This window comes from Myotis daubentonii, chromosome 16, assembly GCF_963259705.1.
Source record: "Myotis daubentonii chromosome 16, mMyoDau2.1, whole genome shotgun sequence".
NCBI lineage: Eukaryota > Metazoa > Chordata > Mammalia > Chiroptera > Vespertilionidae > Myotis > Myotis daubentonii.
In genome coordinates, this window is record NC_081855.1 from 45249863 (window position 1) to 45277438 (window position 27576).

The following is a 27576-nucleotide window of genomic DNA, read 5'->3' on the forward strand; positions in this document are numbered from 1 at the left end:
GAAGAAACGCAAGCGCTCACGTGGAGCCTCAGTGCGCGTGCGCCGAGGCGCGGAGCGGTCCGCGGCGGCCGCGGCCCCCGGGGGCCGGAAGGAGCATGCGCAGCCGGCTAGCACGTGACCACCACTCTCGCCCGACGTAACGCCCACTCCCCGCACGAGCCCCTCCCGTGTGGGAGTTCCTCGGGGAGGAACAATCTTCCGGGTGGAGGGGGAGGCGGCGTGACTGGAGTGGAAAATTTTTTTCCGACACAACTTAGCAGCGGCCACTGATTGAAAGGAGCACGAGGAAGCCAGATTGTGAACTCAGATGACGGCATGAAACGTTTCCTCTTCCTCCTGACTTTTTAGCCGCGCCACTTAACGTGAGCCCCTACTGTATTTTCCACCCCTCCGTCTTGGTACGGCCCTTGGAGTACGGAGCCTGCCGAGGGTCCCACGCTGGACGCGAGCGAGGAGGGTATGTAGGGAAGTGGGCCAATCGGGGCGCGGGTCACGGCGCAGGCGCGCTGGGGAGGGAGGGCTATGCTAATGTTGTTGATATCCTGGGGCCACCCTAGTTAAAGGGGGGAAATCCGGGGGCTGCCGCAGCCGCCACGGGTCTGGGCCCAGCCGGGGCACCCCTGGAGTCGCCGTTGCCCCGGGGAGAGGTGCCTGCCCCCCAGCTCGGGGAGGGGGCGCCGCGGGCCTGGGGAACACGGACCACCCCGACCCATGAGGCCCTGATGGAAAACACAAAGGATCTGGTGAGAGCCGAGCGCGGCAGCCGCTTTGTGTGCCAGGCGAGGGGGGGACGCCTGCAGCTCCCCGACCCCAGGAGCCCCCGCAGCTGTTTGACCCCGCTCCCAGGCCTGCTCCTCCATCCCACGCCCCCGGAGCTCCCCTCCCCCTCCCGGCCGTTAAACGATCCGGGGGGGTTCCCCTCCCCCCACCTCCCCAGCCCCGGATCCGTTGGGGTTCTCTCTCTATGCGCTCTCTCTGCACTCTCTGGAAGAAAACATTGAGGAGAAAGTTTTCTCTGCGTCCCGTCCCCTCCCCCCTTCGGCTCGGGCTGGTGGAGGGGGGAGGCGAGATGTGTGACTTCCACTTTGTTGAGCCGCCCGGGTGGGCGAGAGGCGTCCTCGCTTCCCCGAGGGGGCCGTGGCGGCGGGGCTGCGCCCGGGACGGAGCCTCCCGCCGCCTCGGGGCCGGTGCCGCGAGGCATTTTGCACGTGGAGGTGGATGTTGAAAGGGGGCGGGGTGGGCACGTGTGGGAGGGCGAGGTGGGAGTGGTGTCGGGGAAGCAGCCGCCCGGCTGCGTTCGTTTAAAATAAAAAGGGTTCTGAGTGGTGGGCTGGCCTCTAGGACCTTTGCGTTCTCTTTTGTGAAGTGAAAATCCTCACGTTTCAGAGTCGGCAGGGACGTTAGAGGTCACCCCAAGCCGCCGCCCCCTCTGCAGCCTCTGACAAGTGGTAGGTAGTCCGCCCTCGGCTTCAGCCCCTGCACACACGGTCCCTGCTGCCCAGGAAAGCCCGCTCCGGGTTTTTGTGTGTGTGTTTTCAGTAGTTCTACTTATTTTCCTGCCCTTAACAGACCCTAGAGTCTCATGCATGTCCTGGTTAGGTTGCTCCCTTTTTTTACTTCTCAAATTTCCTCTCACATCCTCCTCACCCACCGCTCCCTGGCCTGTGCTTTGTGCTCCAGGAAGGAGCGGCAGGGAGGTGGAGAGAGGAGGGCTGGGGGCATGGGGAGGGCCCGCTGAAGAGTTTTGCTGGGTCGGTTTCAAAGGTGCTGGTCTGTCCGAGAATGATGGGTGCTTTTCTGTGGGAAGCTTGGGGATTGCGGCCTGGGCGGTTCGGGCTGTTGTCCCTCAATAGCGCATCCTTGAGAAGTTAGAAAGTTCAGCATCCTCTGTATGAGCACCTTGGCTTTGTTACCTAAACCACTTCCCTTAAGGATGCCTGAAATTGCCTCCTGGGGGCAGGAGGGGAGCTGTGAAGCTCCTCCTGGCGGAGGGATGGTCGGAAGACCCCCATCCCTCGCCCTTGTTGGCCTGTGTTCCTTTCCAGCTGGTCTTGCTTCTCAGGGCCCCTCCTACGCAACGCTTTCATGGCCCTCTCTGTTTTCCCCCCCAACTCTTTGATGAGATTTGAGACTTTGGCAACACTCTAATAATTGCCTCGAGTTTGCAGTGTGTTTCATGCTCCTTGCAGTGTCAGGAGCCAGCATTGAGCACTTGCTAGTAGAGAGTTCAGTTCCTACTATGGCCTGTCCCTGGGCCTTTTTCTAATGTTCGCCTTCACTTGGTGAGCTATATGCTGCCACCAAAAGTAGTTTTGTTGGCTTCAGAATCTTCCTAATATGGTGAAGTGGGAGTTAAGACATAACAGATAAACTGTAGAAGTCATGAATCTGGTCTAAAAGCCATCTTAAACTCCCAGGCCCGTTTAAAATGTTAGAACACCGTGTTTTCTCTCCCCTTTTTAAAATGTCTTCGAGACTGTTGCTCTGCTCTCGTGTGCTTAGACTGTGTGGTGTTTTTTTCATGTGTTTACCTCAACACCAAAGAGTGTTTAGAAAGAAAATAGCTGTCTTTTTCACCACCTCCTCGGAATAACAAATTGCTTCTATTTATATAGAACCCCAACCCAGGCTTCTGGATGCCTTGTAAATTATGGCAAAAACGGTCTTAAATTTAAGTATGGGTTCATAAGTATCTTATTTGGGTCATGTTTTTTAACCATTTAATTTTTAATTTTCTACAAACTTTCACATATAGTATTTCTAAATTTAGTCACTGGAATTTAACATGGCAATAAATACTGGATAGGAAAAAAAATTAATAGAGTTGTATAATTCTGTCTTTAAAGTTTCAGACACAGTAATATGGAGCTCCAAGTTATTTCCTGCTTGCTTTAAACATGAACTGTCATGACTTAAGTTGACTAACTTTGGAGACATTTGCATTCTAAACATACTAGACAGGAACAACTGGTTTTATTTTAAAGGAGACATTGCTGTATTTTATGGCTGGTTATATGTTCACTTAATTAGTGTCCAAACCTTCCTAGATGTTCAGGTGCTTCTAGTTCCTCAGTTACATTGGAAGCTAAAACTTGTTAAAACATGACCTAGTAGTCAAAAGGTAAAATTATGCTTAGAAGTGAAAACAATGTTTTAAGGCATAAATACTAAACCACTGAATTACTATAAGCCACAAGAGTTCAGTGGTTTGAATGGCCACATTCTAAAATTAGACAAGTTTTTTGGTTGCCACTTGTTTCTCTTTCATCTTTAAACTGTTTGCTAAATAAGATTTAACCATTTCACATTTATAATTTAAAGGTGAGTCATGAAATGTATCATTAGTTAAAGATAAAAACATTATGACACTAGCAGAGGAAAGACTTAAAATAGTTCAAACAAGCTAGGATATGCCTCCTAACACTAGGATATTCTTAACTAAGATTCCTTTTAATTTAATACAGTAATTGCAGCTGGTTTAGATTTAATTTTTTTGATTTTTTTTTAAAAAAAATGAACCTTTTATTTAGAACTTTTCCCCCACAAATTTAGAGTTTTCTTGCTTTGCTGGATCCATAAGAGTGGAAAGAAAATAATTATATTTGAATAAATCCTGAATTTGAGGTGAGATGAAATTATATAATAAGAGGGGAATTGGCAGAATAGGTTAGAATTTCAATTCTGCCACTAACTAGCTTCATGTGCCTGTTTTCTTATCCTCAGTTAAAGGGTTGGTGTAGAACCCCCATCATCCCATAGAACTTTCTGCAGTAATGGAAATGCCCTATAGCGGTGCTGTCCAGTATAGTAGTCACTAGCCACGTGTGGCTATTGAGCACTTAGGGTAGGTAATGCAACTGAGGAACCCGATTGTTTTTTCCCCGACTTCATTGATGTGATCCGTGTACATTTAAATAGCTGCATCTATGCCATATTGGACATATAGATATGCAACAGTATTTCCCAAGCTCAGCTAATCACTAGAATCATCTCTTACTGTAGATTTCTTGTAAAAATACAAAACCTCTCTCCTGGATGTTATCATTCAGTAGGCTTGTAGTGGGGTTATTGATAACTTAGCATAGTAGAAATGAGCTCTGGGCAGAGTTGGCAAACTGGCCTGGTTTTAGCTCTGCCACCTCCTGCCCTGTGATCTTAGGCAAGTTCCCTAACCTCTTGAGCTTCATTTTTCTCATCTAAAATATGGGCTGAAATCTGCCTCCCTCCCTCCTAAGGTTTCTGTAAATTTCTAATCAGATGTGACCATTGTATAAGAAAATGTAAGCTGCTATAAATGATAATTTAAGTGTTATCTTTCCAGGATTCCTTTTTCTTTGTCCCTTTTCACTGTGTTACCCAATTCCTACTTCATTCTTAAAGAACCGGTTGTATACAGTATTTCTTAATTAATACAGTAATTTCTTGTCTTCCCCACTATTTGGCCATAGTTTTGCCGTCTAGTCCTAGGACATACTAACCCTAACACTTTTTTGTATTTCTGGTGCTTAGCATAATGATTTGTATCTATTGCTCAATAAGCTTTGGTTAATACCACCTGCTACTTTAATTTTAGGTTTCAAAACTTTAGTTAGTTTCAGATTATTTTATACACCAGAAAAATAACCTGTGTCCCCATAGGTGTTTAACCTTTCTTTTTATCTTCCTTTTTTTTTTTTTTAGAGAGAGAGAGAGAGAGAGAGAGGAAAAGGGAGGGAGGGAGGGAAACAAACATCGATGTGAAAACAAGAAACATCGATCTGTTACCTCCTGTATTCGCCCCGATCCAGGATTGAACCCGCCAACCTGGTTATGTGCCCTGACCGGGAATCAAACAGGTGACCCTTTGGTGCACAGGACAATGCTCAACCAACTGAGCCAGGGTGATTGTTTCATTACTAATTACCCATAGTTATTACTGCTTAGTGATTATATATCTTTTGAGCAACTAGCTCCAAATATGTTTTTAAAAGATAAGCACTAAGAGAATACCATTAGTTTACATTAGTATTTTTAGGTTATATCTAGCCAGCATGATGCTGAATAACCTGTTTAACTTGTTTTCGCTATATTAACATACTAATAAATGATATCGTTCGATCACTCAGACTGCATTTGCACTACAGCTTTAGTATGAATTCTGTCATTTGGGTAAATTGATAGCTAATAATGATCTTAAAGACCCTCTAGGCTACTATGTTTCAGACTTAATTTTGACATGGTTGTCTTATTTTTAATAGCTTTTCAGGTTCATACTTAAGGATTCATAGCTTTCTTCTGAAGAACTGAAAGTCCATTCATGTGAATTATTTATTTTATCATACATCCTTTCTGTGTGGTAAGTGGTATTTTCCTTATTTTGAAGAGACGGAAACTGAGACCCAAGTTATTGTTAATATCCAAAGTCATAAGTGATAGAACCGGAAACCAAAGAAGTAGAAATTTGTATTTCTTGTAGATCAAGGAGTAGCTTCCTTTTGCTCACTGTTACTTTAAGTCTTAGAGTATAGTTATGTAATATATTGACCTCTCCTGTCATTCCCTGGGCACTTTTCACTTTCTCTAGGTAGGTTATTCAGGATATTAATTTCCATTTCCTCCTGATTATATCATTAACCTGAGTTTATTTCACATTGAACTTGTGGGAAACAAAATCTCAATAATCCCAAATCCTTACCATTTATTTTCCTACTAATAGTGAGCTTAGAAAGAATGAAGACATATCTGTTTAGGCTGGTGAATTGTATCACTATGCTGGACTGTGCTTTTCATCTTAATGGTGGAATGGGGAAGAGACCATAAGAGCTAAATAGCTCTTTAACTTCTACTGAGTCCAGTCATTATAGCATATCTATTAATTTTTATTTTGAATTTTGTAAGTTCACACATAAAATTTTCAAATTTAACGACTTAAGACAAAATATAAAACTTTGAAAATTATGTGGGCCACGCTACTAGTTTGGGTAATAGATGTTAACTGTTAATGAGTTTATTCATATCGAAATTATACTATTATTGTTTGCATATTTATACATTTAGAATCTCAAATCTTTTCTGTAAAATTTCTCCTAGAAACCTTTAGACTTTCATTGGAACTTTTGTTTGATTATCCAACAAGTTAGTGGCTATATCTTTTAATTACTTTGTAGATGTTATAGGGAGGAAAGTTCATCAGGGTGACAGTTATAGTAGGAAAATGAAATTCAACTGATTTGTGACTCCTCACATTTTGCCACTATGAAAGCTTATGTTTACTTTTTTCTGTTTAAAAAAAGAAAATGAAAAATATAAAAATGTTTAAATCATTCTCCCATCCCATTCTCACCCTGGTAAGAGTTTAGCTTTTCCTTCTAGTGTCTTTCTAAAATCCATATATAAACAAGCAATCTCTGCATACACCAGCATATATAAAGTGAGTTGTGCTGTTCATCACTTGCAGTTTATGTTTTTCACTTTTACCTATTGCTAATCATTCTCCTAATGATGGCGAGTTTTTTAATTATTGCAGTATTGCTGCAAGAAACCTTTCCACATAGATTTTTGTGTCCTGAAGGCAGATTTGTGAAAGTGGAATTACATGGTCAAAAGGTTTTCATAAATAATGTCAGGTTGCGTTCCAAAAAGATGGCATAAATTTGCCTTCCTACATAAATTTGCCAATGCTAGATGTCTCTCAAATTTTATTAGTTTCATGAATTTTCAAAATGTAGTTTATACTTTATAAAAATTAACATTTATATTTGTAAAAGTCATGCACTTAATAGTACAATATTAAACAGTGATAAAAGTGCTGCCAAAAAAATATCAATTGCAGCAATCCTTTTCCCAATTCAGCTCTCTTGAGACCAACTACTTTTAATTCATTTAGCTTTTTTATCTAGTATTTACCTCCATTATTCTAAATATTAGGTTTATATTACTCAGTTCATGAATTTTAGATATTCTCTTTTTACTTCCACTGTGTTGGGTGAAGAGTTACCATATATGCTCAAAAGTAGGTGAGGTTTCCCCACCTACAGTCATCCCATCACCTTATATTCAAGGACTTAGTCACTTAACACAAGTTTTCAGTTTTATTTGATCCTTGTTTTCTAAGCATGCAGATGTTAAATAACAGAACCATAATTAAGAAAAAAGAGAAGAGCAGTTAAAATTTAACCCAGATTTAAGATCATTCCTCTGACTCATATTATTAGTGTTCATTTTAGCTGTATGGCCTTGGCCAAATTGCTTAGTCTATTTGAGCCTCTACTTCCTCATCTATAAAATGGGAGTAATAGTACTTATAAAGGTTAAATATATCACTACACATTAAGTGCTTAGACTGTGCCTAACACTAAGTATCCTATAAATGTTAACTGTATTAATAATTATGAGACCTTTGCAAATCACCATAAAAAGTAATCCTGTAAGATGTTATTATGAAACTAGGGGCCCAGTGCACGAAATTCGTGCACTGGGTGTGTGGGGGGGGGAGTGTCCCTCAGCCCAGCCTGCCCCCTCTCACATACTGGGAGCCCTCAGGCGTTGACCCCCATCACCCTCCAATCGCAGGATTGGCCCCTTGCCCAGGCCTGATGCCTCTGGCCTAGGCGTCCGGCCCAGGCAGCGGGGACCTGCAGTGGCAGCAGGGGGAAGCCGTGATCATGCGGGCTCCGTCCCTGCCCCTGCAGGATGCCTCTGGCTGTGGCGTCCGGCCCGGGCAGCAGGGACCCGCAGCTACAGCGGCCCCACGATCATGGGCTTTGCTTTAGGCCCAGGCAAGGGACCCCTAGCTCCCGGGACTGCCAGCTTCGACCGTGCCCAGCTCCCATCGCTGGCTCCACCCCTACTTCCTGCTATCACTGGCCAGGGCGGCAAAGGCACCTGATTCTCCGATCATGGCTGGGGGGCAGGGCAAAGGCGGCCCCAGGGCCGCCTTTGCCCTGCCCCCCAGCTCTTAGCTCCCCGCTGGGTTTCCGATCACTGTCAGTGGCAGGGGGCTTCTTCCTGCTTTCCCTTTCGCCTCCCTGCATTGTGCCTACATATGCAAATTAACCGCCATCTTGTTGGCAGTTAACTGCCAATCTTAGTTGGCAGTTAACTGCCAATCTTAGTTGGCAGTTAATTTGCATATAGCCCTGATTAGCCAATGAAAAGGGTAGCTCGTACGCCAATTACCATTTTTCTCTTTTATTAGTGTTGATTTACAAATAAACCCCTATAGGGCAAACTGTGTTTCTGAACCAAATGAGATAAAAATGAAGAAGACTTACTCTGGAAAACTGTTAGGTGATACAAAAAGTGAATCTAATGACAGGTGAAGTATTTCAGAAAGTGACAAAAGCAGTATTTCTAAAATAATATATTCTAATATACTACTTAAATATGCATGTGTAGACTTCTAGGTCTAGCCTGATCCAATTTTCCCACCCACTTTTCTACAAACCTATAAAACCAACAAGGAGCACATATAAATCAAACACTACCTGTGCCTTCAGTATTATTAAGAAACAGTTTAACACAACCTTCAGATTACCTATAAGTAGAGAAATAAATCAGATTCTAAGAGCTCCTTCTGCTCTTTACTGTGGATGTGAAGAGTGGGTGAGGGAAAGCTTAACGGGTTCACTAAAAAAGTTTACGGGCACAGAAGATTTAGATGAAGCACAAAATATCACTTCCAAGAGAAAAATTCCAACACTAAGTTCCAAAATACTGAATACAGGTTTGAAATTTGATAGTTTTTAGTTCTAACCACAGAGAAGAACTTGAAAATAATCTACTGAAATGGATAGCCTTAAATTATAAGCATTGCTTCATAGGGAAGGGGTGAAGATACGGAGACTTGGAGAAATGGTAGTGAAGAGAAAGAAAAGAGGAAAAAAATTAATGATGCTTCAGGAAAAGAAAGAGAAAGTAAACTTAAGATGTATTCATGGACTAGGAACTCTGACCATGAAATGAATCGAAAGAGAAAAGAGTGGACCATCTCCATACAGAACTGCTCTAAGAAACAAACAGTATGAATCAAAGCATTTCAATTGATGGGGGAGGTGGGAAAGGGGAGCAACACCTTGAATCAGAAATATAAAAGTATAAAGAAAGGAACGAACAATAGGAAGAAATCAAGTTAGAGTAGATCAAACTCAAAAAGTGAAGGAAAAAAGATGAAAAAAGTCAGAAATGAAGACTTCAGTTATAATAAAGTTCCCACTGAACAATAGATTCCAATGTGAATGTAATAAAATACATTGAAGAAAAGCAGGAAAACAATCCAGAAAATGAGATTCATTTTTTTTTTGTTATTTGACAGTTAAATGGAAGATGGATCTAAAAAAGCCTACTGTGGCCTGGCCAGTGTGATTTGGTAGTTGGGCGTCAACTTATAAATCAGGAGGTCACAGTTCAATTCCCAGTCAGGGCGCATGCCTGGGTTGTGGGCTCGATCCCCAGTGTAGGGCATGCAGGAGGCAACCGATCAATGATTCACCCTCATCATTGATGTTTCTATCTCTCCCTCTCCCTTCCTCTCTGAAATCAATAAAAATATTTTAAATCTAATGTGTGTAATTATTGTCCCTAATAAGGAAAAATATAATATTTAAAGCTATCATCAAAGAAAACTCTGGAAATAAAAGATCTGAATCTGAACATCAAAAGTTCATATCAGAAGATAAACTCAACAGTAGAGCAACATGAGGAAAGGAAATGCTAACCAATGATTTTATATTCAGTCAACTGTCCTTCAAATGTCAAGACTATAGAAAAACAATTTTGACTATGCCAAAACTCGGGGAATACTGTACTCACTAGCCTTTCCTGAAGAAATTTAAGGGCTCAATTTCATTAGGAAGAGGTGTTTGGGAAATTTTCTGCAAAAAGATTGACAGTGAATACTTCATGTATTTTGTTTTGTTTTTTAGCCCAAGAAATTTTGGGTTTCAACAGAGAACCATTTGCCTGAATATTTACATTAATGGGGAAGTGAGCGTACACAGACCTCATCTTCTAACACCAATGTAACATCCTTGATCATCACATTCTGTACATGACTGCAGATAGTGTGAACAGGAGCCAGTTCATTTCTAGTTCCCCACTACTGGTCAACCCTCTTTTTTCTTCCAAGGAGACCGAGTTCTACATTGACCTTCACAATAACTGCATCCCTGAATTCAGAGTGAGGTCAACATTTTCTGGAATGTTGACAGTCTGATTGCTGAGAATGGTCTTATCCTCACCATAGATGCAGCAAAAAAGGAGTTTTGTTTATCTTTTTGAACTAAGATTAAAATCAAGAGTAGGGACATAACTAGAGTAGTACCTAAATGTTACCTGTTCTGACAAAAGAATGCAATCAATAAATTACCTGAGAGAAAGGGAACAGAACAGGGGGAAACTAGAATGAGGTTAATGCGTATAGTTTATTAGGAGTGATTCAGAGGGTTTCATCTGAAACAAAGAAAAGGTTAGGTAACAAAAAGATACCTAGTGTACTGCAAAAGATACAGGTGTACCTTGTTATTGCACTCTGCTCTATTGTGCTTCATAGATACTGCATTTTGAGTGTTTGTGGCAACCCTACACTGAGCAAGCTTATTAGAACCATTTTTCCAATAGAACTTGCTCATTTTGTGTCTCTGTGTCACATTTTGGTAATTCTTGTAACATTTCAAACTTTTTCATTATTTTTTAAATACATATTTTTATTGAATTCAGAGAGGGAGAAACATCAATGAAGAGAGAGAATCACTGATTGGCTGCCACCTGCACTCCCCCTACTGGGGATCGAGCCCACAACCCGGGCATGTGCCTCAACTGAAATAGAACCTGGGGCCCTTCAGTCTGCAGGCTGATGCTCTATCCATTAAGCCAAACCAGCTAGGGCAAACGTTTTTACTATTTATTGTGATCTGTGATTAGTGATCTTTGACATTACCATTGTAATTGCTTTAGGGAGCCAGCAACCACACCTATGCCAGACAGCAAACTTAATTGATAAATATTGTGTGTGTTCTGATGGGTCATTCCCCATCTTCCTGCCCTGGGCCTCCTTAGTCTGAGACAACAATATTGAAATTAGGCCAGTCAATAACCCTATAATGGCCTCTAAGTATTCAAGTGAAAAGAAGAGGTGCACACCTCTCACTCAAAATCTAGAAATGATTAAGCTTACTGAGAAGGGCATGTCAAAAGCTAGGCCTCTTGCCCCACTGGCATGGCTCAGTGACTGAACATCGACCTATGAACCAGGAGGTTAAGGTTTGATTCCCCATCAGGGCACATGCCTGAGTTGTGTGATCGATCCCCAGTGTGGAGCATGCTGGAGCCAGCTGACCAATGATTCTCGTCATTGATGTTTCTATCTCTCTATCCCTCTCCCTTCCTCTCTGAAATCAATAAAAAATATATTTTTGTAAAAAGCTAGGCCTCTTGAGGACTCAAGGTTCAATCGGACCCAGGTCTGATTTCAGTCAAGGGCATGTACCTTGGTTGCAGGCACATACCCAGTAGGGAGTGTGCAGGAGGCAGGCAAATTTTAGTGGTCTGGATAGAAGATCAAACCAAGTACAACCTTCCTTTAAGCCAAAACCTAATCTAAAGCAAGGCCCTAACTCTCGCAGTGTAGGAAGGCTGAGAGTGGTGGGGACACTGCAGAAGTTAGAAGCTAGCAAATGTTGGTTCATAAGGTTTAAGGAAAGAAGCCATCTCCAAAACAAGTGCAGGATGAAACAGCAAAGTGCCGATGTAAAAGCTGCAACAAGCTGTGCAGAAGACCTAGCTACAACAATGAAGATGGCTACACTAAACAACAGATTTTCAGTGGAAACAGCCTTATATTGGAAGGAGATGCCATTTAGGACTTCCATAGCTAGAGAAGAAAAGTCACTGCCTAGCTTCAAAGGCAGGCTGACTCTCTGGTAGGGTCGAATACAGATGGTGAAAATTGAAGCCAGTGCTCATTTACCATTCTGAAAACCCTAGGGCCCTTAAGAATTATGTGAAACCTATTCTGACTATAAGTGGAACAACAAAGCCTGGAAGGCTGCACATCTATTTACAACATGGTTTACTGAGTATTTTAAACCTGTTGAGACCTGCTCAAGAAAAAAATAGTAATTACCTACCCTTTTTGCTCCATAGTGACATTTTATGTATTAATTTGAGAGAGAGAAATATCAATTTCTTACTTATGCATTCATTGGTTGATTCTTGTATGTTCCCTGACTGGGGATTGAACCCACAACCTTGGCGTACTGAGCTGACACTCTAACCAAGTCTGCTACCCAGGCAGGGCTCCAAAGTGGCTTTTAAAAGAATCAGGTGCCTATACTTCTATATAAGAATTTCTGGTGCCAAGAATTAACCAATCAGATGCAACCTTATTGTGTAATGTTACCAATAAGATGCTACTCTATTATATCACATACTAGGGGCCCGGTGCACGAAATTCGTGCACTGGGTGTGTGTGTGGGGGGGGGGGGAGTGTCCCTCAGCCCAGCCTGCCCCCTCTCACATACTGGGAGCCCTCAGGCGTTGACCCCCATCACCTTCCAATCGCAGGATCAGCCCCTTGCCCAGCCTGGGCCAGAGGCATCAGGCCTGGGCAGGGGACCCTCATTTCACCCCATCACTGGTTCTGCCCCCAGCCCAGGCCTGATGCCTCTGGCCCAGGTGTCAGACCTGGGCAGGGGACCCCCAGACCCCTCCGATTGCTGGCTCTGCCCCTTGCCCAGGCCTGACGCCTCGGCCAGATGAGTTGACCCTCATCACCCTCCAATCACCAATCACCGGATCGGCCCCTTGACCAGGCCTGAGGCCTCCGGCAGAGGTGTCAGGCCTGGGCAGGGGACCCCCAGCTCCCCGCGGTTGCAGGCTCCACCCCTGCCCAGGCCTAACGCCTCTGGCCTAGGCGTCCGGCCCGGGCAGCGGGGACCCGCAGCTGCAGCGGCCCCGCGATCGTGGGCTTCGCTTTAGGCCCAGGCAAGGGACCCCTAGCTCCCGGGACTGCCAGCTTCGACCGTGCCCAGCTCCCATCGCTGGCTTCACCCCTACTTCCTGCTATCACTGGCCAGGGCGGCAAAGGCACCTGATTCTCCGATCATGGCTGGGGGGCAGGGCAAAGGCGGCCCCAGGGCCGCCTTTGCCCTGCCCCCCAGCTCTTAGATCCCCCCTGGGTTTCCGATCACTGTCAGTGGCAGGGGGCTTCTTCCTGCTTTCCCTTTCACCTCCCTGCATTGTGCCTACATATGCAAATTAGCCGCCATCTTGTTGGCAGTTAACTGCCAATCTTAGTTGGCAGTTAATTTGCATATAGCCCTGATTAGCCAATGAAAAGGGTATCGCCGTACGCCAATTACCATTTTTCTCTTTTATTAGTGTAGATATACTTATGGTTCAAGACACACTGGGCAGTTGTTGTGTTGGCTGTTGTCATTTTTTAATTTGACAGTCTAAGGAAAAAGAGGTCAATGACTAAATAGTTAGATATTGCATGTTTTAAAAATTCTTGCAGCACACTGGTTGAAATTGCTTGTCTAGACCAGTGGTCGGCAAACTGCGGCTTGCGAGCCACATGTGGCTCTTTGGCCCCTTGAGTGTGGCTCTTCCTAAGCCTTAGGAAATTAAGTTAATAACAATGTACCTACCTATATAGTTTAAGTTTAGAAAATTTGGCTCTCAAAAGAAATTTCAATCGTTGTACTGTTGATATTTGGTTCTGTTGACTAATGAGTTTGCCGACCACTGGTCTAAACGGCAGTTTTAGAGATGAAACGCAAATTAAGAAATCATCTGTTGTGTGTATTTTAGCACAATTTTTTTTAAATCAACTGATGTAATCTCTTTTATAGAGAAGTAACACACCTAGTTTATGGCAAAACTTGAATTACAGGATGAGTTTCTGATTCAGTCAGTGTTCTTACCATCATTATTGTTATTCTTGTTAGCCAACATTGTAGCTAATAAATTTGTGTCTCAGATAAGTGGAGGACTCCATTTTGACACAAACGTTTAGCTTTTCATTATAAAATAAAATTACCATTTCTCAGGGCTAGGTTTTCACTTTTCAAATTCCATTTGCCAAATTTTGAACTAAGGTCTTTTAGGGGTGTATATAAGTGCTGTGTCATGTATTACTAATTTCTTGTACTTTTAAGATTGAACATTTTCATGATCCCAAAGGAAAAGAAGAGACTCATTCGGGATGTTTGACGGTTATGATAGCTGCAGTGAGGACACAAGTAGCAGCTCCAGCTCTGAGGAGAGTGAAGAGGAAGTTGCTCCTTTACCTTCTAATCTCCCAATTATCAAAAACAATGGACAAGTCTACACGTACCCAGATGGCAAATCTGGCATGGGTGAGTATGAATGCCTCAGCCTTCACCTGCTATACAACTTTATGTTTTAAGGTTATGTTTGTTTTTTTTGTTGTTTTTTTTTTTTAATATATTTTATTAATTTTTTACAGAGAGGAAGGGAGAGAGATAGAGAGTCAGAAACATCGATGAGAGAGAAACATCGATCAGCTGCCTCCTGCACATCTCCCACTGGGGATGTGCCCGCAACCCAGGTACATGCCCTTGACCGGAATCGAACCTGGGACCTTTCAGTCCGCAGGCCGACGCTCTATCCACTGAGCCAAACCGGTTTCGGCTTAAGGTTATGTTTTGATTCCATATCTTCTGTCATTTCCCTCCCTTAGAATTTTTAAAGGGCAGCTTGAAGAAACTTATAGTTCTAGAGTAGATCATTGGGTTTGTGCTTGATCTCTTTGTCTACCAACCACCTTCCAGTGGAAAGCAAGTAAAACAAAATGAAAAGAGAAGGCTGTTGAGAAATTTAATGTGGACTTAAATTTTAAGATTAGATAATGAAATCTTATGTGATTGAAAGTGTGTAAGATAATACTTATAGATTTGAAAGAGACTTTTCCTCTATGACAATTTCTTGTAAGTTTTCTGTTTTAATACTTCCAGTGATTGGGTATATAGTGAATATTCTTTATATTAAACCAAAAGTATCTATGCTCTAACTTCTATCTTTTGGTCTTAATGTTGCTTTTTATTTTTTTTATATTTTTCGTATTGATTTCAGAGAGATTTTAAAGGTTTTTAAATAAGGAGAGAGAGAGAGAAAATCATTGATCGGCTGCCTCCTGCACACCCCCTACTGGGGATCAAGCCCAGAACCCAGCCATATGCCCTGATAAGAATCGATCTGTGACCTCCTAGTTTATGGATCGACACTAAACCACTGAGCAACACCAGCCAGGCTTAATGTTGCTTTTTAAAGGTACACAGATAATTCTAATTTTTGTACGGTGACATAGTTCTAGCATGTCTCGGGCACACTAAGTAACCCTAGTTGCCCTAGCCATTTCTCATAGTAGCACAGGGATTTAATTCTTCAGTATCCTGCTTGCTTGTTTCTGGGGATACTTTAGATTATACAGTAATAGGGTAACAATTTGTCCAAGACTGTCCTGGATTTAGGATTGAAAGATCCACATCCTGGAAAATACCTCAGGCAAATGGTTGGTCACGTGGTGTGATTAGGGCAGAAGGGGGTTCAGTCTTTTCTCCCTTCTTTTCAGGACAGTATGTTCCCATTCATGCCAACAGAATTGCTTTAACATTTTTTTAAACTAATACTGAATTTACAGATAACTAAAACCCTTTGATCTGTACCACATGAAATAAACCAATTAAACCAGTCATGTGCTTTTGTGGTTGACCTTTTTTTTAAACCAAGGTATAAGACTTTGAAGCTCTTCAGTAACCTTTTACTTACTAAATTCAGCCATCTTGTGCCCTGGCCTAAAGGCTCAGTTGGTTGGAGTGTCGTCCCTTACATCTAAAAGGTTATGGGTTCGATTCTAGGTCAGGCACATGCCTGGGTTGTGGGTTCAATCCCCAGTCAGGGTGCTTACAGTAAGCAACTGATCAGTGTTTCTCTCTCACCCTCTCCCTCTTCTTTTCTCTCCTCGTCCATCCCTCCTTGTCTTCCCTCTCCCTTTGACTCCCTCTCCTTCTTTCTCTAAAATCAGTTAAAAAGAAACTTTAAAAAGGAAAAAAAGAAACACAGTATGACAAATTCTCAAAAAAAAAAAAATTGAAAAGTACAACCATATAACTAAGCAGTTCCACTCCTGGGTATATTCCTGTTTATCTTTTTTGAACTTCAGTTCTTGTGACCCTTCTTCTTTCTGTTCTGCCCTTCACGTTATTGTCCATTAAGCTAATTTACAAAAGATGCACAATAGTAGAGTTTTGTTGCCCTTTTTAGTTAATAATAGAGCATATACCTCAAGCTCAGGCCCTATCCCTTTGTCTTGTCCCTGAACATATCTGGAGAGATTAGTTCTTTTGCCCTTTGCGTTTTTCCAAGAATTGGTTTTTTAGGTATCAATCTCTGCAATATTTTAAAGGCTTACACAATACTTTGTATTATTCCTCAGTTGTGTTACACCTTTCATCTTTTGTTTATAATCCTTTCAAACACTGCAGCTCATAATGTAGATGAAAATGCCTGGCACCTGGTGAGCACTAAGGAAATGTTAGTTGAATCTGACTTATATTTGTTTGTGTCTTTTGACCCTTTTTAGAGCCTGTCAGACCTTCAGTACTCCTAGCTATGGCATCATACCAATCTTTTAACTTTTGTCTAGGCTCTTCTACCATTTGTATAGCAACAGATAGAAGAAATTTTCTATCCTTGAGAAGGAAACTTTTTAAATTAAAACTTTTAGGTAATTGGAGAAATTATTAAACTGTTAGATTAAAATTGATTTTATTATATGATCATGACACCAGTCTTTTTATTTTGTCTATTAGCTACCTGTGAAATGTGTGGGATGGTTGGTGTGCGAGATGCTTTTTACTCCAAAACAAAGCGTTTCTGCAGTGTTTCGTGTTCAAGAAGTTACTCGTCTAATTCCAAGAAGGCAAGCATTTTGGCCAGACTTCAGGTAACGGTACAGAAACCTTCTTATTCTTTATATCTGTTATTTCTATGGCTTTCACTGTTTATCTGTCATTTGATGTGATTCACCGCACTCCACTCTGCCCCATTGGTCAGTTATCATTTTACACCCCACATTTTTAGGAAATAGCTCCCATGTTTGTTCCATCTGTAGAATTGACAACTATTATAAATAGACAAGGCATATTATCCAGAATAAACTGAATTTTATAAGTGGGTTAAAAAAAACCCTTTTTCTAAATAATTATAAATATAATATATACCTTTCTATATGCAGAAATCGAAGTCATTTTCCCTCATGTTTTCTTTTGAGTTAACATTAAGGTAGAATCTTTCAGCATTTGAGGGGATATGATTTCCCTTTGGTTTTATTTTCCCATCATTTTTGCTTTGTACTTTTGATAACCCATTTGATACCTTGCCCAAATGTATTTCGTTAATCCAACTAACCTTTTTGAAAACATTCATGATATAGAAGGAAAATCATATTTCTCTGTATATCAATACCTACAGAATAACTGGAGAGTTGACCATTTGTCTAAGATTTACTATTGTAGCATATAAACAATGTTTTAAAGGCATTGCATATCTGATTTTTGTAATACATTTTATTTTTGTGATCACATTTTTCTTATTCTCCTTTAATTTATTACTGTGATCATTACATAGCACTGAAAGGATTATTTAAGTCCCCCAAATTAAGGAAATACATCACTTAGATGTATTTCTATATTTCAGAAAGACAGTGCCTAAAGATCCTGAGCATTGGTCTGTACCCAAATGGATGGCAGTTTGTCACACTGTGAATTTGGCCCATGATCATTTTGTCATTGATCTTTTGCGTTAGCGCTAAAGGTATAAACCTCAGTCACTTACTCTTTAAACGTTAAATTATCTTTTCTTACCATATAAATAGCAATGCTTGGCAACCTGCATGAGTGAATAACCACTGGTTTTATCTAGTAAAAGAAAGAATCAAGTACCCACCACAGCCTATATTTTAACATCTATGGGATGTAATTTTTTATTAACATATTAATTTGCATATTGCTATTTTTGTCTATGCCAGCTCTGCTACCCATATTAGATACCTACATTGTGCCAGAACTCAAGAATACATTTCTCATGTTAAAATTCCTTGTATGTTCCCTCTGCTTTAATAATTTTCTAAACCCTCGATGTTTACTTAAGCAGAATGAGTAGTATGCAATCAAATTAGTTTTTGATGGGGGGGGAGGTGAAAAGAATCCTATTTACTTAACTCTTCTTGTTTTAGGGTAAGCCTCCAACAAAGAAAGCAAAAGTTCTTCAGAAACAACCTTTAGTTGCTAAACTAGCCGCATATGCTCAGTATCAAGCTACCTTGCAAAATCAAGCAAAGACTAAAGCAGGTAATGTGAGTGAATGTAATAGAGGTGAAATAATTTGATAGATTCATCTAGTTTTAATTAGTGACATTCTAATTTGGTTTCTAGTAAACTAAGCTATTTCTATGCCCTATTAGCACATGACACTAGGCTTCCTGATGACGGTTTTGTCCCATACTTGTGACAGCGTCCTTTATATTAATGGTTTTTATCTGGTGTGGTATTTTTTATGTACTGTTTGTCAGTGCTTTGGGTGGTAGGGAGCATTGTGAAGGTAATTGGCAAAGAAATAGGACATTTAGCAGGCTTCAGGGGGGTTGGGTAGAAGCAAGTCAAAAGAGAAAAGGACCATTCTAATAGGATATTCTCTGGCCGGGAGGTAAATAAGGAGTAAAGTAATGAAAGCCCTACTATTAGGTGGTAGATACTGGATAGACTTAGCCCTGAGGCTCACGTAAGAACTGTGTGGGAGCCAAACCGGTTTGGCTCAGTGGCTAGAGCGTCGGCCTGCGGACTGAAAGGTCCCAGGTTCGATTCCGGTCAAGGGCACGTACCTCGGTTGTGGGCACATCCCCAGCAGGGGGTGTGCAGGAGGTGGCTGGTCGATGTTTCTCTCTCATCGATGTTTCTAACTCTCTATCCCTCTCCCTTCCTCTCTGTAAAAAATCAATAAAATATATTAAAAAAAAAAAAAAAAAAAAAGAACTGTGTGGGAATAAAAACAAAAGTAGCCATAGCCATGTTAGTTATGAGCACCTGCTCAGCTGTTCTTGGCTTCTCATAACTGGAGAGCTCTTAATTCACTTCTGAGGAATATATGTTGTATGTAAAAGAGTTTAACTGCTATTTGTTTGCAAATGTGACTGATGCCAAAATTCGTGTTCATCTAGAGAAGTTCTTTAATCTTTACATAAAAACACAACTTTAAAGGTGCTAAATTAATTTTATATCAATTCACATTTTAAAATAATAGCCTTTTTAACACATTGTATGTGGGAAACGTATTTATACGTTTTACGTTGACTGGTAGTAGAGCGCGGGACACGTATTTTATAGACGCGGGATACGTTTTTTATAGACTAGCGATAGAATGCGGGTAACGTATAAATACGTAAACTAAAGTTATCGTAATTTTACTGAACGTTGCCATTTGCGCATAAAATTAGCAAAAATGGCCCGCGCCACCTGTTAGCGCGCAATAAAAATTACCTGCAGACAATGTGTTAAAGATAAAAGATTTGAGAATTGTAATATATCTAAATTTCTTTTTTTTTCAACAGTAGTCTCCATGGAAGGTTTCAGCTGGGGTAACTACATCAATAGCAATAGCTTTATAGCAGCTCCAGTTACCTGCTTTAAACATGTGAGTATGGAATTTCTCACCTCAAATTGAAACACTTATTTATTGCTAAATCTAGAGGTACAATAACACCTAAGCATCTTATCCTTAGATCTTTATTTTATACCTTGTAATGGAAATGTTTTTTATTTTACCTATCAATAGCTAAAAAATAACTTCTATAAGTTTTGTAAGTAAAAGCTTTTTATAAAGAAATTGCAATCTGAAATTATTTTAAACAAGGACAAATACTAATCTCATCCAATTTTTATATTAAGTTGCTGGTTTTGTATAAAAAATAGTTATACAGTGGCAATGTCATGTCATTCAACAATAGAAATCGTCTATTATGTATGTTACCTAAATCTTTGTGATTTGGCCTGATAATTCAGAAAAGAAAGGGTCTGTCTTCCAGTTTTATTTTTGTCTCCAAATGTAAAAGCACCAAAGCACAGAAGGAACTATTAGTAATACAGTATTGTGGGCTGAAATATGTGGTATATATATCATGCATAACCCATTCCTAGATTTTTTTTTAGCAATTAGATTGTTACAAAGCATCAGAAATTATTGTGTTATGTTTAATATGTATCTGATGAGAAGTTCTTTCCTTTTGATTCTATTTCTTTTTGATTCAAGAGCCTGTGATAAACTATCTGCAATTTTTTTTTCTACAATGCTTTTGTAACCTGACTACAAGTTCAATTTATATATAAAGGTTCTATCTGCTACTGACCATGTATAAAAAAGAGAATTTAGAAAAATAATGAATGAAATTTTGTTTACACTTAACATTTTATTAAGTTAGGGCTATACTTTTAAATAATAGCACGTAAACAAAACTGAGTTTGAGTTCTTGCTGTGGAAATCCAAATGAATTTTCATTCATTCATGGCTAATACAAGATCTTGATCAAGGCCAAACATATTAATTTAGTGGTAGAAATATAAATTAAAGCAAGTTCATTCATTTGCTGGTTTTCTTTCTTGAAAGTACAAGTGTTAAGCCCTTAGTCCTGGTGGCACGGTAACTATCTGAACCAACTTAAGTGGAATCTTAGATACTTATCACAGTGTAACTTGGGCGATTTATTTTGCTGTAATGTTGATAGTGGTGTCACGTTTGTGAGAGCTATTAAATACATGGCAACAGCAGCTTTAAAGAGAATTACTAAACAAATCTTTAACTGTCTCTTGGGATAGTTCCTTCTGGTACTAAGAAGCTCAGAATTAGTTTGCTTTCAGTTGCAATAAGTCTTTCATCCCAGATTCCTGGAACACTTGTCTGTTGTCTCCTGAATAGCCTTTATTCTTTACTATCTTTATTTTAATATTGGTTTTTATGTTACAGTATCATAAGCCATGTCTAGTTATTTTATGTAAGTAGTCAAGAATATTTTTTAAATAGCATATCAAAGTCTCAATTTCATGTTTTATTTCACATCCATATCTTTGAATAATAAAACTATATTAAAATTCTTTGCAAGAAAATCTCAATTATAATAATGAAATTGATTTTCTTTTCAACTTTGCTTTATTAAGATTAAAGTATTATCCTATATGTTAAAAGGGTAATATGCAAATTGTCCATTCGACCAGAGTTCAACCATGGGTGGGGCCGGTCCACCAACCTCCTGTGTCGTCGTCCCCCACCCCCCGCCCCCGCTGGTCCAGGGCGGGCCAGCCAGACCCAGCCATGCACCGGGCCTCTAGTTATATAAATAGAGCATCTAGCTTTAATCGTGTTATCAATAATGAATGCTGTGGCCCTGGCAGGTGTGGCTCAGTTGGTTGGAACATACACCAGAATGTGGTGGGTTTCATTCCTGGTCAGGGCACATATCCAGGTTGCAGGTTCAGTCCCCGGTTGGGGCACTTAGGTAGGCAACCGTTCAATGTTTCTCTCTTATCTGTCTATCTGTATCTCAGTTTCCCCCCTTACCCTCCCTCTCTCTAAAATCATTTTTTTCCTTTTTTCTAAAATCAGCTTTAAAATAATAATAATAATACAGTGGAGACTCCTCATTTGCACGCAGAGGCGAGGCATCTGTTACCGAGTGCCTTTCTGCTCCACTCATCTTTCTTTACTGCCTTCTCCTTATCAAATAGGAAAAAACTTACATTGGTAATTTCTAAGTATATATTAGAACTAATGACTTTGCTTTGTGGCTTAACCAGCATCTTCATCTGAAACCATTTGGTTTAGGAGATCACACCTCATGCTACACTTGATTTTGTTGTTTAGAGTTGACTCTTCATGGTTCTCCCCCGAGATACGCTTTTAGGTCTCCAGGGAGGGTTAGGTTACTAGCTTTGGCTTTAGAAAACCTACTGTCGGCATCAGCTGGAAACACGAGATCTGCCTGACACTGGTTCATCAGTAGGGCCTGCTTCCTCCAAACTCCGTATACGCCTTGTCTTCAACATGAGCACAGGTTGGGAGCCTTTCCCTGCTAGGGGATTCTTTTTTTTTTTTTTTAAATATATTTTATTGATTTTTTACAGAGAGGAAGGGAGAGAGATAGAGAGTTAGAAACATCGATCAGCTGCCTCCTGCACATCTCCCACTGGGGATGTGCCCGCAACCCAAGTACATGCCCTTGACCAGAATCGAACCTGGGACCCTTCAGTCCGCAGGCCGACGCTCTATCCACTGAGCCAAACCGGTTTTGGCGGATTCTTTATTCAAACATAATTTTTAAAAAATCCAATGTGGCCCTAGCTGGTTTGGCTCAGTGGATAGAACGTCAGCCTATGGGCTGAAGGGTCCCGGGTTCAATTCCAGTCAAGGGCTATGCCTGGGTTGCAGGCTTGATCCCCACTAGGGAGTGTGCAGGAGGCAGCCGATCAATGATTCTCTCTCCTCATTGATGTTTCTATCTTTCTCTCCCTCTCTAAAAAGAAATCAATAAAAACGTACTTAAAAAATAACAACATCCAGTGTGTAACATAGAAGCAGAGTTGTTCTGATTGAACCAGGAATTTGGGGGGAGGCTGGTGTGATAACTCCACCATTTATGCATAGTGGTTTATATTCAACTAGAGGCCCGGTGCACAAAAATTTGTGCACTCGGGGGGAAAGGGGGGTCCCTCAGCCCGGCCTGTGCCCTCTTGCAGTCTGGGACCCCTCAGGAGATAACGACCTGCTGGCTTAGGCCTGCTCCCGGGTGGCAGAGGGCAGGCCCAATCCCTAGGTGCAGCCCCTGGTCGGGCTCAGAGAAGGGCCAATTGGCTAGTTGGGGCGCCGCCCCTGTCATGCAGAGCAGGGCGGATCGGGAGGTTGCGATGCCACCCTCAGTCACGCTCAGGGTAGGGCCGATTGGGGGGTTGGGGCACCTCCCCCTGTCACACTCAAGGCAGGGTCGATGGGGAGGTTGCGGTGCCGGCTCCTGTCATGCACAGAGCAGGGCCAATCGGGGTTGGGGGCGCTGCCCCCTGTCACTCACAGAGCAGGGCCCATCAGGGGGGTTGGGGCTCCGTACCCTGTCACGCACAGAGCAGGGCCAATCAGGGTGTTGGGGAGCTCCCCCCTGTCACTCACAGAGTAGGGCCGATAGGGGAGTTGGGGCACCGCCCCCTGTCACACACAGAGCAGGGCGGATCAGGGGTTTGGGGCGCCGCACCCTGTCACACTCAGGGCAGGGCCGGTGGGGGGGCTGGGGGGGGGGGTTGGGGCGCCGCACCCTGTCACACACAGAGCAGGGCTGATCAGGGGGTTGGGGCGCCGCACCCTGTCACACACAGAGCTGTAGGGCGATCAGGGGGTTGGGGAGCTCCCCCCTATCAGGCACAAAGCAGGGCTGATCAGGGGGTTTGGGCGCTGCCCCCTGTCACGCTGATCCCGGTGCCAGGAGGCCTCGCGGCTCTGCTGATTCTGGTGCTGGGAGGCATATTACCCTTTTACTATATAGGTTAGAGGCCTGGTGCATGGGTGGGGCTGGCTGGTTTGCCCTGAAGGGTGTCCTGGATCAGGGTGGGGGGTCCCCACTGGGGTGCCTGGACAGCCTGGGTGAGGGGATGATGTCTGTTTGCAGCTGGTCACACACCCTTCAGGGTGGGGGTCCCCATTGGGGTGCCTGGCCAGTCTGGGTGAGGGGCTGAGGGCTGTTTTCAGGCTGGGACTGAAGCTCCCAACTGCTCCTTTTTTTCTTTTTCTTTTTTTATTCTGGGCCAGCTTTAGCTCTGAGGCTCCAGCTCTTAGGCCTCCGCTCCTTAAAGCAGGTATCTGGTTTGTTTTGGTTCTATAATCGAAACTCTGTATCAACTCCAGCTCTGAGATCCCAGCCGGCTGAAAGCTGGTTTCTGGGGTTTTGTTTAGCTTCTATATTTGTTACAATGTTTCTTAAACTGCAGGCTCAGAGGCCAGCAAGGCAGGCGGGGAACGTTGGAGTCCTCCGTCACTGAAGCAAGCAAGCCTCATGTTAGTTTCAAGCTGCCTGGCTGCCGGCCACCATCTTGGCTGGCAGTTAATTTGCATATCTCGCTGATTAGCCAATGGGAAGGGTAGCGGTCGTACGCCAATTACCATGTTTCTCTTTTATTAGATAGGATTACAACAGCATTTGATGTTTTTTATAATTTAGCAATGGAAATGAAGCTCAGTTGTCATTAAATGTATCTACTTAGAAATCTGTATATTATGGTTGCCACATTTCTGATGTATCTTTTATCTAGGTGGTAGTTTTCAGACTTTTTTTTTTTTTTTTTAGTATCAGCATTCCCCTTTTCCCTAATAAACATAGCTAGGATGAGAGGAAGCTGTTCTGATTGTCTGAAAGAGGTGTGTGTGTGTGGGGGGGGGAGGGGCCAATTGGGGAAAAAGGAGACATATGTAAAACTTTAGACAATAAAAAAAAAGAAGGAATAAAGACATATGTAATACCTTTATCAATAAAGAAAAAAGTTAAAAATTAATTAATTTAAAAAAAAGAGGTGGGATGGAATGGCTAGAGCCTTGGCCCTTGGCCCCCCTTCCTTGGCAGTCCCTGAGGTTGGAAACCACTGAGTTAGACAATATCATTTTTAATTCTAAGTCATATGGCACAAAACTGTGAGTTGTCTTTAAAATCATCTAGTTCAGCCCTTCCCCAGTAACTCCGTTGGTTAGAGCATTGTTGCCATAAAGACTATAGTCTTTTAAGTTAAAATGCTATTTCCCATGATTTGCCTTAGAAAATCAAGTAAAACATTCCCTAGGTATTACAGCAGGGGGCAAAATGCATCAATATCAAATGTACATGAGCCACACAAAAGCTAAAATCATCCTCCTTCAGTTATGTGTTTGCAGGTTTCATATCTTGTTTGGTCCCTGGACTATATCCACTGGTATCTTGTCATTGTGATCACTAAAGCCAGAAATGCTAACATCCTGCTTTTTTTCCCCCTTGAAAATAGTTTTAGTTTTCTATTTTTTTTTAAAAGGCCCTTTTTACATGTTTGCCATAACTTTAAAGCTGAGTTTACTACACTTTTTCATCCTGCCTCCACAAATAGTAGCTGATACCTTTCTTGATATTTTCTAATCCTTTCTTTGCAGCATGTATCACAATTATATTTTTAAATTTTAAGAATAAAAGAAAAGGCCTTTTGTATGTATATGTACAGTAACAGTAATTTATAGTAATACTTATCTGTTTCTCAGATATGTGCTTATTAAAATAATCTTTCAATTAAAAAAATATTTTTCCCTAACCTTGACCACACATAGGCACTTACTCATTGAAAGTTGAAAATAAATATGACTTTGCATTCATTTTAACTATGTTAGACTCTTCACTATGTCATCCTAGATGGCAGAGTTTCTTTCTAATGGAAATAAAACTTGAATTTCTGGCACTTAGTAGTGTCCCATCTGAGTTAGCTATTGTCTTGCCACAAATGATTCTTTCCAGGAAAGCAGTGAACTGTAATACAATAAAAAATCACCAGTTTTAAAGAAATCCTAAGTAATCTAGATTATTTTCTTTTTCTTTAATTTTTTTTCTTTATTGATTAAGGTATTACATATGTGTCCTTATCCCCCTATCACCCCCACCCTCTAGATTATTTTCTTAAACAATATTTGTTTAATGTGGTTTTCTTTTTAGTTATGTACTGTTTTATGTCATTCAAACTAATAACCACTGCTTTTCCTTTTTATGTGCACATGGCATTCTCTCGTTTGTAATCCTTTCACTCCAAACATCCCATTTTCCTTTTGTACTTGCCTTGCAATTCCCATCTCCCAGCTGCCACCACCCCAAAAAATAGATTCTAGTATCAAAGGTGAATGGGAGTGATTTTTTTTTTTTCTGTTTCTGCTTCCTGTTAATTCTAGCAAGTAGTATTTAGGAGCTCTAATTTCTTTCTAGCTAATTTCCTATAATGTTTTCTTCCTTTTTTTAGCCAAATATTTCATCTTTTTCTACTTGATGCACTTTAGTAATATGCCTATTAGTCTTAAAATATTCTAATGATGGCTTTTTCTGCATTTGCCATATCATCATTGGGGTTGATTTTTTTTTTATTACCCATATGCAATTTCAAGTCTAACCTCTGCCCACTTAAATTCTATTAATATTGAAGATTGTGTGTGATTAGCAAAAGTTGTAAGTTGGCCCTGGCCAGTGTGGCTCAGTGGTTGGAGCGTCTTTCCCCAGAACGAATGGTTGCAGGTTCGATACCTAGTCCAGGACAGGAACCTCGATCGCAGGTTCCCCAGCCCTGGTAGAAGCAAGTGCAGGGGCGAGTGTAGGAGGCAACCAATTGATGTGTCTCTTCACGTCGATGTTTCTCCCTCTCTCTCTTTCTCTCTGTCTCTCTCTCTCCCCTTCTCTCTCCCACTCTCTCTAGAGATCAATGGAAAAAACATCCTCAGGTGAGGATTAAATAAGAAAATTATAGGTTGGCAGCTCTATGGAAGGAAATCTGTATTTCTGCCGTGAATCAGCCCTCTGAGAATCTAAATGCCAGCCACCCAGGCTGCTGGACTGCCTGGGAACATTCTTGAGTGCAGAAAATAAGGCTTCCCATCGAATTACTTCCTTGCACACAGTCAGGTGGAGGTTATGCATTTGTGCTGGGGAGCCCTCAGCATTTGGACGTGGCCGTGTCGGCAGGACCTGATGATAGCTTACCTTGCAGGGAAGGAGAGTCGCTCCCAGATAGCCTCACGAGCGGCCTGGAGCAGGAAGTGGTGAAGCAGATCTTCCTGGTTTGGGAGGAGCCTGAGGTGGACCTCTCGCCCTGAGTCTGGAAGGTAAATTTGTTGTTACCTGTAAATTATGGTTCTGCTAGTTCATGCTATGCCAATCCAGACTTTCAGAGGTATCCCTCCTGCCAGCAAGAGAAGACAGATGACTTGGATGAAGATGGCTGTCAAGCCCTGGGTCATTTAGTCTTCCACACTTAAGAATATTCATTTTAAACAAAAGGGCATTATCTATAAAATTACCTTATTTCAACACATCGAGCACATACTATTCAGTGACTATTGTGCTCTTTTTTGTTGTTTTCTACTTTTTTTTTTCTTAGAGTAAACCATATGGATTGGTTTAAGAGGGCCTAGCAGAACCACAAACTTACAGGCAAGAACAAATGTCACTTTCTGCTACTTTCTCCTATACCAATCCAGACTGTAGGGACCAGAACATAATATCCCCTGCTAAAGTCAACATGAACTTTATTTTTTAAGTGAGCATATTGATACTTTGTTTTCTTTAATGTGACTAAAAGTTATTTTCTCCAAACAATTGTTAAGGCTTTTTTTTAAAAAAAAATCAGTATGACATTGTCATATCTAGTTCAAAAAGGAGTCCTGTCTGCCAAATGTACTTAGCACTGTGCCAACATAAACCCCACCTACTCAGCAATACCATGCCTCTTTCTTCTCAATGAAAAATAAACCCATTCCATAAGATTTGGCAGCCAAACA

General features: G+C 41.5%; 1 protein-coding gene across 14 annotated transcripts in view; it reads left to right on the forward strand.

The window, feature by feature from the left end:
• The first annotated feature begins 322 nt into the window (after positions 1-322).
• Positions 323-27576, forward strand: part of MBTD1 (mbt domain containing 1) — a 49839-nt gene continuing 22585 nt past the window's right edge. For 3 of the 14 annotated variants that reach the window (XM_059670564.1, XM_059670571.1, XM_059670573.1), the window contains exons 1-7: positions 328-457; positions 1387-1448; positions 5238-5335; positions 14161-14336; positions 16812-16951; positions 18236-18350; positions 19607-19689. In XM_059670564.1, the coding sequence (XP_059526547.1) occupies positions 14183-14336; positions 16812-16951; positions 18236-18350; positions 19607-19689 (492 nt within the window). In that variant the 5' untranslated portion in view covers positions 328-457; positions 1387-1448; positions 5238-5335; positions 14161-14182. Of the gene's footprint in view, positions 458-492; positions 744-1386; positions 1449-4733; positions 4881-5237; positions 5336-14160; positions 14337-16811; positions 16952-17697; positions 17815-18235; positions 18351-19606; positions 19690-26786; positions 26902-27576 lie in introns of those variants that run through there. The other 11 variants (XM_059670570.1, XM_059670572.1, XM_059670565.1 and 8 more) reach the window with 10 other exon arrangements.